The sequence below is a fragment of the Erythrolamprus reginae genome, chromosome 1 (genome assembly GCF_031021105.1).
Source record: "Erythrolamprus reginae isolate rEryReg1 chromosome 1, rEryReg1.hap1, whole genome shotgun sequence".
Classification (NCBI taxonomy): domain Eukaryota; kingdom Metazoa; phylum Chordata; class Lepidosauria; order Squamata; family Dipsadidae; genus Erythrolamprus; species Erythrolamprus reginae.
The window spans coordinates 282,206,622-282,217,978 of record NC_091950.1 but is presented as its reverse complement, the minus strand read 5'-3'; the positions used below and the strand labels follow the sequence as shown (position 1 = coordinate 282,217,978).

The 11,357-nt window shown below is 45.1% G+C and overlaps 1 protein-coding gene across 3 annotated transcripts in view; it reads right to left on the bottom strand.

The window, feature by feature from the left end:
- Positions 1 to 421: 421 nt before the first annotated feature.
- TTK (TTK protein kinase) overlaps positions 422 to 11,357 on the bottom strand; it is a 70,977-nt gene continuing 60,041 nt past the window's right edge. For all 3 annotated transcript variants that reach the window (XM_070733098.1, XM_070733097.1, XM_070733099.1), the window contains 4 exons: positions 9,458 to 9,634; positions 9,182 to 9,272; positions 8,871 to 8,968; positions 422 to 1,348 (listed from right to left, as the gene is read on the bottom strand). In XM_070733098.1, coding sequence (XP_070589199.1) covers positions 1,259 to 1,348; positions 8,871 to 8,968; positions 9,182 to 9,272; positions 9,458 to 9,634 — 456 coding nt within the window. In that variant the 3' untranslated portion in view covers positions 422 to 1,258. The remainder of the gene's footprint in view (positions 1,349 to 8,870; positions 8,969 to 9,181; positions 9,273 to 9,457; positions 9,635 to 11,357) is intronic.

Sequence of the window (11,357 nt, the reverse complement as noted above, 5' to 3'; positions counted from 1 at the left end):
CAATAGATCAAATCTGCTTAAAAAGAGAGAAACTGTAGAAGAGGCTAGACTAGTTTTGTCAATCTACCATCTTTTATTTGCTTAAGTGTTTATCCAGTTCCCAACCCATCCCTTTGTGACTCCTCCTGTGATACCTCAGAGCTGGAGGATTCTGCCTGTCTTCTTCTACACCCATTCTTTAGGAAGGGAGTGACATCTCCAAGGATTTCTGAGACCATAAAATATTTTAGAGAAATCGGCTGGGATTTAAGTAGTGTTATATTTCAGAGTGAAAAGGTAATCCATGTTACATCTGGGGACCTAAGGAGTAAACTATAACTTTTTGAGGATTAGACATTTATCTTGTCTTAGGCACTTGCCCACTATGATTGTTAGGGAAGAATGAATTGAGTGAGTCCATGGAATGTGTCTGCACAATAAATTGTTCTTAAGCTTTTTTATTTTTTGTTTTGTTTTGTTTTGTCTTTTTAAGGACCATAAATAGGAACTGGCCTGAAAATTATTAAATTGCAATGCACATTTAACACCACAAAATGTTAAATCATAACACAAAATGTTAAATCAAAAATTAAAAGGAAACCTCCAAGCTTAACAGTAAAGAGGAACCAATTTATAGAACCAGAATTAATAGATTACAATTTCAATTTCAGGATTACTAATTTGCTAAGATTTTCAAATCAGAATATTTGATTTCTATAGGATGTTTTGTTTACTTAGAAACTGCAAGATTAACACAGGATATGTATCTTTTTATTTACAAAATTGAACATCAGTTTCAATAGACTGTATCATCTGTACATCAAAATCTTTCCATGGGAATCTTTCTATATGTAAAGGATAAAATAATGTATAAAAGCAGCCTAATTTGAAGTACTGCTTTTATAGTATCTACCACCAGCAAAATATGAAAAAATGATAGCTTAATCTGATAGAAAAGAAAATAATTGACTTGACTCTTAAAGATAGATGTCCAGAACTAGAGTTTCTTAGTTGATCTTAAAACAAGTCAAAATATTTTTCTCAAGATTCAGAATTACAGTTAAGCTTTATTTAATTAATCCACAAGTATTTGCTATCCAAATATAACAGCAGACCAGCATGTTATATAGCAGGGACTATGCATAATATTCATATGCAAATACTAGAGGAACAAACGAGGACAAGTATTCATAAGTGGCAAGACAAATATATCCAGATGGGACCAGCCTTTGCTTATGTCGTCTTATTTTCATTAATATCTTTTGTAAACCAGGCTTTATTACTTTGTTTTCCAGGTAGTCCAACTGTCAGATTTTGAAAAAGCAGACACATCTAAACCTTCACCTTTGTTGCACTGCTCGTATAAAGTCTGAAATTTTAAAAAGACAAGAGAAATTACTAAATAATATCACTTTACTTTCAAATCCCCTTACTTTCTTTCCCCCCCACAATGGAACATTGAGCTTAATCCTTTTTGATCGCCATCTCAAACAAATCCTTAATAAATATTTACTCTTCTTCCCATCCCAAATTTTTATTTTTGCTTCCATTATTCTTCTGAAGAAAAAGAAATAATGATCAAAGAAACCCAGTTGATGTTACAAATGCAGAAAAACATAGCAAAATAACTTTCTTAGCAGGATCAAAAGCAGCTAGTGAGAAAGTTATATTTCTGAGGCTTGACTAAAGTGTTTGTGCATTTATAAAAAACAAGGGTTTGGAAGTACCTGCTGATTAACAGTTGGATCTTATTAGTTTACATAGTCTTGGAAAGACACATTTTTCTTGCTCTTCCCACACATATTGCAAATAATGTTCTGGAATTTATTTTGACCAAGCTCAGGAGTGGCAAGTTTAATAATTAATAATTTAGAATATAGTCATACTTCTTATAAGACTTCTCTACCATTTTAATAAAAACATCAATTTTAATTTAAAAAAATATTAAGAAAAGGATTAATGTATTTTGTTGCAATTGTTTTAAAAAGGAATTGGAAATCGTGTCCATAAATATGAGACATAGAAAGCCCCATATTGATCAAAATAATTAGAAGAAGGACTGTTGAACTTACCTGAACGGTCTTCTCGATGCACTGCAAGGAGAGTCCAGGATGGGTAATTCTTCAGTCTGATTGGTAGGGACTGAGTTTAATTTAAATATTAGGCAGGTGCCGCCCCCTTAGCCCTCCAGTCTCATTAAAACGAAGGAGCAGTAAAGTCCAACACATTTATTGAACCATATGAAAAAACACAACAACTTCAAAGAAAGGAACCTTAAACCATAACATGGCCCCTGGTCCAGAACTGGGTGGGTCTGGACTCTCCTTGCAGTGCATCGAGAAGACCGTTCAGGTAAGTTCAACGGTCCTTCTCCAATGCACTTGCAAGGAGAGTCCAGGATGGGATATGCCCAAGAAAAACTTAGAGGGAGGGAGAAGGCTGGACCAGTGGCTCGGCAAAGGAACAAACCTCCTGTAGGACCCTCCTCCCAAAAGCTGCCTCTGATGAAGCATAAGAGTCTATACGATAATGCTTTATAAAGCTTGAGGGAGCAGCCCAAGTGGCCGCCCGGCAAATGTCCTCTAAAGACGCCTGTGTCCTCCATGCCGTCGAGGTGGCGGCGCTGCGGGTCGAGTGTCCAGTGATGCCATGTGGCACCGGCGAACCTCTAGCTCTGTACGCCTCCGATATACAGTCACGGAGCCACCGGCTGATGGTCTGGGAGGAAACTCTGGACCCCAGAGAACGTGCTGAAAAGGATACAAACAAGGCCTCTGAAGCTCTGAAGGACTGAGTCCTGCGAATATAGATTTTAAGGGCTCTCCTCACGTCCAGCTTGTGCCACCTCAACTCTAAAGGGTGAGTTCCATGTGTACAAAAATCCGGTAGCACGATGTCTTGTGCCCTGTGAAAAGTGGTATTCACCTTAGGTAAGAAAGCCGGGTCCAGCCTAAGGACCACTCTGTCCGGATGAAAGCGACATAAGTCCGGTCTTGTAGACAAAGCCGAAATCTCTGAGACCCTCCTGGCAGACGTAATGGCTACCAGGAAGGCAGTCTTAAGAGTCAACAGCCGTATAGGAACCTGCCGTAGAGGCTCAAATGGAGGTGCTGTGATGGAGTGAAGCACCAAGGACAGGTCCCATGACGGGAAGCGATGAATGACTGGCGGTTTAAGATTAGCCGCCCCTCTCAGGAAGTCTCGTATCCATGGATGTTTGCTCAAGGGGCGATGACTGTCCAATGTAATGATACTGGATAAAGCAGCCACATGCCGACGAAGAGTATTCGGGGCGAGGCCCTTGTCCAGACCTGCCTGCAGGTATGTCAGTACCATAGGAGGAGAAGCTACCTGAGGCTCCACCTGTCGTAGTGCACAGAACTTAGAAAAGGCCTCCCAAGTGGCCTGGTAGATCCTCCTGGTAGAAGGCCTACGGGCAGCCTGTATAGTATCGATAACCGTGTCTGGCAGAGCGTGACTCCTCAGACGTTCCCGCTCAAGCGCCACACGGTTAGCTGCCACCACTGAGGCTCCGGGTGTGACATGGTCCCCTGGAAGAGGGAGATTCGGTGGTCCGGAATCCGCCATGACGGAGCAATTGAGAGTTGCATCAGGTCTGCGAACCAGATCCGACGGGGCCAAAAGGGGGCCAACAACAGCACCTCTGCCTGCTCCTGCAATATTTTCCGAATTACTCTGGGAATGATGGAAACCGGTGGAAACGCATATAAAAGACCCGGAGGCCATCTGAGGCGCAGAGCATCCACTCCTTCCGCTCCCTGGGATGGAAATCGGGAGAAGAAGCGGGGAAGCTGGGAGTTGAGACACGTTGCAAACAAGTCCAGAACTGGCATCCCAAACCTCCTGGTGATCTCTAGGAAGATCCCGGGTTCCAGTTGCCATTCCCCTGGATCTAGTGTCTCCCTGCTGAGCCAGTCTGCACAAACGTTCTCCACCCCAGAGATGTGTTCCGCTGAAAGCGATGCCAGATTGGTCTCTGCCCACCTGAAAAGAGACTCCGACTCTGCCATCAGCCTCCCTGACCGAGTTCCCCCCTGTCGGTTGATGTGGGAACGCGTGGCTACGTTGTCGGTCATAATTAATACGTGCTGATCCTTCACCAGGTGAGCAAAGCTGTGGAGGGCCAGTGACACTGCCTTCAGCTCCAAGAAGTTTATGTTGACGTTGTAAAGGTCCTGCTGCGACCACAGGCCCTGGGCTATTTGTGAGGAAAGATGTGCTCCCCACCCCCGCAGACTCGCATCGGTCGTCACCGTGAGGAATTCCTTGTCCAGAAAGGAGGAACCGCTGCTCAAGGCTGGAGACACCCACCACCTGAGAGATCTGCGAACCCTGGCATTGAGGAAAACCTTCCTGCGAGAATGGCTCGATTTCTGCTTCTGAAAGGGGAGAAGGAACCACTGTAATGGTCGAAGGTGGAACCTTGCCCACGGCAGTATGCCAATGCATGACACTAGCGTCCCTAGGAGCTGGGACAGGAATAGCAGACTTGGGTACTGCTGGAGGCGCAGCTCTCTCACCAACCTCCTGATTGTAGATTGCCTGTCCCGTGACAGAAAGACCTCGCCCAGTTCGGAATCTATCGTCGTCCCCAAATGGGCCAGGCGAGTCGTGGGCGTCAGGTGGCTTTTGTCCCAGTTTATGGAAAAACCATGGTCTTCCAGGGTCTGTATGGTTAAGTGTAGGTCCTTTAGTGCCCGATCCGGTGTTCTGGACAAAATCACGATGTCGTCCAAATACGCCATGAGGCGTACCGACTGACATCTGAGGTGCGCCGTAAGGACATCCAGCAACTTTGTAAATGCTCTCGGGGCTGATGATAGGCCAAAGGGCATCGCCCTGTACTGGAAATGTGCTCCGGCAATGCAGAATCTGAGAAATTGTCTGTGAGGAGGAAATATTGGGACATGGAGATATGCCTCCTTCAGGTCTATGGAGGACATGAGGTCTCTGTGGCGGATGGCTGCCAGTATTGATCTGAGAGAGTGCATCTTGAACCTCCTGTATTTTACATAGAGGTTCAAGCGCCTCAGGTTCAGAATCAGCCGCACTCCCCCCGACGACTTGGGAATGAGAAAGATCGCCGAGTAGAAGCCCCTGCCTTGCTGTGTCAAGGGAACCTCCTCTATAGCTCCAATGTCCAGTAAGTGCTCGACTTCTTTGAATAGGAGTCTTCTTCTCTCCCCATCTGATGGAACTCGACACGGGAGAAACCTGTGAGGTGGAGGGCAGAAGAATTCTATTCTCAGGCCCTGGCCAACTGTAGATACCGCCCAAGGGTCTGAGGACGTCGCCGCCCATGCTGCATGGAAGGACATCAGTCTTCCGCCCAGACAGCCTCTGAGCTCGGAGTCACTTCGACTTCTTGAAGCCTCTGCTTCCTCCTCTAAAGGGGCGGCGGCCTTGATAAGATCTATTCCTGTCCGCTTGGAAAGACCTATCCGCCCGAAAGGACCCCTGGCCAAATGAGCTCTGAAAATACGGCCTCGACGCCTGGGTGCCCATCGAGGAGGGCTCAGACCGAAAGGACTGCCTTCTCTGATAGGGAGTGAATCTCCTATCCTGCTTCCTGTTTGCCCTAGGCATGACCTTTTTCTTGTCTTTATCCTCCACGAGGACGTCGTCCAGGACCTCCCCAAACAGTTTCTTGCCTTTGAATGGGGCAGATGCCAGGCTCCATTTGGACTTAACGTCCGCCTGCCAGCTCCGGAGCCAAATGAGCCGACGGGAGGCCACAGAGGAGGCCATTGCACGGGAAGCAAATTTGGCGGCGTTGACCGTAGCGTCCGCCGAAAACTCCGTGGCCGCCAGGAGTTTGTTGAGGTCCTGGCGGAGTCTAGTATCTTCCGGATTAACCCTGGATTGCAGTTCTTGGATCCAGAGCATCGTGGCCCTATTGAAGAACGATGCCGCCGAAGCGGCTCGCAGAGCCCAGGCCGCCATCTGGTGAGTCCTGCGCACCACATTTTCCGCTCTCTTGTCCTCTGCTCTGAGACCCTCCTGAGATTCTGAGGGAACCAGGGCATTGGACACCAGGCTCGTCACCGGTTTATCCACCACTGGAAACTCCAGCAGGTCCTCCATCGCCTGGTCAAATGTATAGAATCTGCGATCCAGGTTAGATGGCCCCTGTGCGGCGGCTGGGTTCTCCCACGGGCGCTGGATAGTTTCTCTGAACAGGTGGGAAGACGGAATGTGGACCGTCTCCTGCTTGGGGAAGACAAATAGGCCCCCTGCCGGTTGGGCCGTCTCAGAAGCCGCTGCCTGGTCCCCCTCACCTGCTTGCTCGATGGTCATCTTGGCTTTATTCAAAAGAACCCTGAAAAGGGATGACTTAAAGAGTCCAGGAAAACTGGGTGGTTCAGGGGGCTGCTCATCACCAGAAAGTTCATCCTCAGCCCCACTGAAATCGTCTCTAGATGACCGCTCCTCATCCATTGAGCCTTCCATGGAGAGGGTGACAGGGGCAGTCCAGGGGTCTCTAGACCTCATTGGAGGGAGTCCCACTGGAGACTGCTGATGTTGTTGAGTCCCCACCGCCACACCCTGGGTATAAGCTGTGGCAATGAGGTCTTGCAAGGACTGAGGCATGCTCTGCCAGGCATCATTGGAGCTGCGCAGGCCTGCAGCTGTAGGTGTAAAAGTGGCTGCCTGGCCAGACTGGGGTGCTGGAAAGGCTGGATATGCAGACAGTCCTGCAGCACATTGTCTCTCAGCCCTGGGTGCTGGCAGCCTCACTCTCTCTGGAGACCAATCTCTCTCCGTGGCTGAGCCTACAACCCCTGGCAGGAACGTGGGGGAGGCCATCAAAGGACCGGGTTGACTGGCAGAAGGAACAGGGCCCATTACCTTCTGAGAAGCCTCCAATTGCTTCTCCAGGGCCCGGATGCGCTTTTCTGCTTCCCTCAGCGAGGCCCCCTGAGATACCTTGGCCTTCTGGGGCTTTTCCTTTGGAGTGCTAGGCCCTGCAGAGGGCTCCTCCACCAACTGGCCCGCCTGATCTGCCATATTGCCACAAAAACAAGGAGATTGCCTGAGACAGAAAGAAATCAAGGCCAAAACTCCTCAACTGCTCTGACCAGAAAATGGCAGAATGACAGGCAACTGCTCCACTGCGCCTGCGTGTAGCTAGGGCAGATTCCAGTTGTAACATTAGCGCGCCCAAACAGGCCGGCTAAGCCCCGCCTCGCTTTCAACTTTCCTTGAAGAAAATGGCCGCCGGCCGGTTGCCCTGGCAACCGCAAACACTTTGGGCGCGAAACCTCCGACATCGGCCTCCAACAAACATGGCCGTCGGAACTGACAGGCAAACGGCCAGAAGGCTCCCTGCTGTGCCACGGGCAGCGAAATCAGCCCGATTTCATAAGCGTTGTGAGCGGGGCGATCGGGGGGGCGGGGTGTGTGGGGGGGGGGCGCGGATGTCCTCCGAGGCCTGTTCTGCGCCCCCTCCCCTTGGTTTATTCGCCACGGGGGAGGGCGGACCCCCCCGCGGCGTCAACCGGCTCCTCTCCTCCGGAGTCTACCTCGGAGGTAGTTTCCCCGGGCGCTCACTCCTGAACCCACAAGCCAGGCCCTTGTGTGGGTTCACAGACAAGGAGGAGCTGCAGTCAACTGGATTAGACCCACTGGAGGTCTGAAACCAGAGCTGCCTGAGGAGAAACCCCCAGCTGCACCTAAGAGAAAAAGGGGAAAGAAAAAGACAGATTTAATAATAATCAATACATCAAAAAACATCAAATAACATTTAAAGCCTAAACCTCTCAAACCAATACTATTGGTAGAGCAAAAACTCAAAGTCCCTTTACTGCGACTGAGTTTTTAAGACTGGAGGGCTAAGGGGGCGGCACCTGCCTAATATTTAAATTAAACTCAGTCCCTACCAATCAGACTGAAGAATTACCCATCCTGGACTCTCCTTGCAAGTGCATTGGAGAACGTTGCCTACTTAAATTTTATTTTATTTCCGATTCTATTATTTCTGTATTTAAAAAGCAGAGAAAACAATGAGAAATCAAATGGCTATTTCCACATTTCCAAACTTGTTGATTTAAAATAGCTTACTTGATGCTTCAAGCCACACTTAATGAATGAGCTGGAATTAAAGACATTCAGGAATATAACTATACTCATAGCACTGCTCCCCTCATGATTAGAACGTATAGAGTAAATTGTGAATACTCGCTCCTCCCACTCACTCTGAGTGACAATCTCTTGAAAGAAAATTAAGTTTCCCCAATTATCCACAGCCAATTTTATGTTTTCCTGATGTGCTGGGTTGGAAAAGAGGACCCTGTTAGGGTGTTTTATGCAAATACAGGCCATGGCCAGGGCATGAGAGAAGCCCTGGCAGCACCAGCATGAAAGTTGGCACAAAGACTCCCCCAGTACAGTAGTGACACATAGCACTGCAGTGGGTAGTGGACAGGGCTGGGAGGTGGGAGCAATTGGCCAATAGCAATCATAAATACAGGTAGGCTCAAGCAAGCCTAAATTTTGTTTATGTAACCACGAGAGTAATGAAACAACCAGAAATGTGAGGACTGGTCATAAGTCCCTTTCTTTATCACTGTCATGATTTTGAACAATCGCTGAATGAATATATGTTCAGCAAGGACTACTTGTGTAGAAGAGTGTCCCTCTTTATCTAACTCAAACTATTGATCACTGTCTACTTTATAAGAGATTCTATTTCATCAACAACATAATTTCTTATTGTTTACTTACTAACTCTTGAAGCCATTTCTCATTACACATTCACCACTCTGTTAAGCCTATTTCTCTCTCCCCCCAAAAAAACTCTGAGTGAGAAATATATAGTTCTAACACAATTTTATTATTTTTATTTTAATTATACTAACGCCAGTACTTACTCTAGCAGCTTTAGAAATAGTGTTAGGAGAATTCAAGCCAATAAGTTGACCAAGGATGCGCTTCATTTCTTCTGTTGTTTCTTTTGCATTTTGATGTCCTAAGGAGAATTTAAAATTAAATTCTGTTTGAAATATCTGCCCTATGATTTGATTTAAAACTGTTTGAAATTTTTGTAACGTAGCACTTGGTGAACTAACATACGTGTTTTAATCTGAAAATATATATCACTTTTAAACAAATGAAGTTTGGTAAAATAGAACCAAATAGTAGTACTACTAGTACCAATAGTAATATCAAAAATTGAATTTACCTGTTTGTGAATTGGATTGTATATGTACATAGGGATGACTCAGAAGTTCAGAGATAGATATTCTTTGCTTAGGGTTCCTAATTAAACAATTCTGGTGGGGAAGACAAAGTTAGGAAATAATTGAAAATAAAACCAATCATTCTAAAGGATGTATGTATGTATGTATGTATGTATGTATGTATAAACATAATTAAAATAAATCATGACTTGGAAAATTATCTCTAAACCAGAACTCCAAGCATGAAATTATTATAAAAAAGAGATATAAAATATTACCTTTAAGACATCCAGAAGATCCTTTTCTGCAATATCAGGAAACATTATTTCATGATTAGGGTCAATTATGGCATGAAGTTTTGTTATATAATTAGTTATGTTCTGAAATGGAGTTTTTCCATACGTCATGCAATATAAAATACAACCCAATGACCAAACATCACTTTTGGGGCTAATCTAAAAAATAGAAAGAAAAATAGGCTAATTCAATCACATCATTATTTTGACATTCTTAACTGTATCTGATACAACTGATTATGCAGTAAGGGGAACCATTTATTTATACAATCATTCACTGTGATTCTGCATAATGCCAAATGGTGTATATTAACATCTGCCTATGTCGATATACACAGTCAAATCAATGAAAGTGAAAGATAATTACCACATTTTTTGGTGTATAAGACATACCTTTTTACTTCAAAAAAGTGCATCAAAAACTGGGTGCGTCTTTTACATCGAATGCTGTGGGGAGGGGGGGAGTTGGGTAACAGTCAGCAGCGGCAGCCTTCCCGTGCTTCGCCGGCTGTCCCCGAGGCAGCCCTTGGCTACTTCCCTCCCCGCGGGAGACCGGCAGGAGACCGGCAGCACACCGAAAAGCAGCTCGGGCGAGCGTCCTCCGCTGCCGCGACTTTTGCCTGGCCGAATACTGGAAGCGCCTGTGGCCGCCCTGCACAGAGTTTGAAGGCAGCGCTTGTGGCTCCGTTTTCCCCACTCGAGAGAAGAGCACCAGTCCTAAACGGTGAGATAAGCGCTTTTGGAGCGCAGGCTGAAATGAGAGGTGCGCAGGGCAGGGGAAACGGGGCTCCAAGAGAGAGAATCCATCATGCAGGAGGCTTTGAAAGTGGCGCAGCCACCGCTTATGTCCAGTTAGTTGCACCCATCTGGTGTTTTCTCTCTCTCTCTCTCTCTCTCTCTCTCTCGCACATACTCACACACACCCCCACACACATGCAGACAAGGGAGCGGAGGGGGAAGGCAGTAACAGTTGGAGCAAAATAAGGTAGAAACCTATTTAAAAATTCTTCCTCCAGTTTGCCAATCTAACGATTCTTTTTGAAGCAATAAAATGGCAATATGAAAAAATACATTAGTTTAGTTAGATGTGTTCCAATTCCTAAGATTTTTGTTAGAGTGGACAAAATTTTTGCTAGATTTTTCTGACCCATTTGACTACATATTGCATAACAATACATATTTAAATTTGAAAAATCCATTCACAATATACATATGCAATAAGAAGTTGAGGGCCTACAGTTTTGTTTGCAAGGTTTCTTCACCTAAGCATTTACATATAGTGTTTTCCTCAGGAACCAGGAAATAAACACAAATGAAGATGACCTACTAGCAGATCTCCCCTCAGATGCACCAATGAACAAAAATACAATCAGAAGATGTATAGATAAGGTTCACAGAGAATATGAACTTTTACATGAAACATTCTAAAAGCTGTTCCATTTATTCAATATTTATTTGTAAAAATGTATTCTTAATACAAATTGCAAAAAGGGTAAAAAAAGAGTATTCTGCTGACACTTCAATTTCTGTGCCAAAAATTATTGTTATTAATTAATGCAGTATTTTCCCCCTATTCCTTAAGTTTGATTTTTAGTGTTCTGTTATCTGTATTCATTGCCTAATAGTAAAACATTTAATCTAGATGTTTTAGCATCTTTTTGGATAATAGACATATTATTCTAAGGGCAGAAACATATAAACAGTGCTTCTTTTCCTTTCTTTAATTTCTTAGGCTTACTACTTTCTTTCTCTGCTTTGTGGGACATTGCTTAGAATAGAAAAGAATAGAATTCTTTTATTAGCCAAGTGTGGTTGGACACACAAGGAATTTGTCTTTGGTGCATATGCTCTCAGTGTACATAAAATAAAAGATACACTTGTC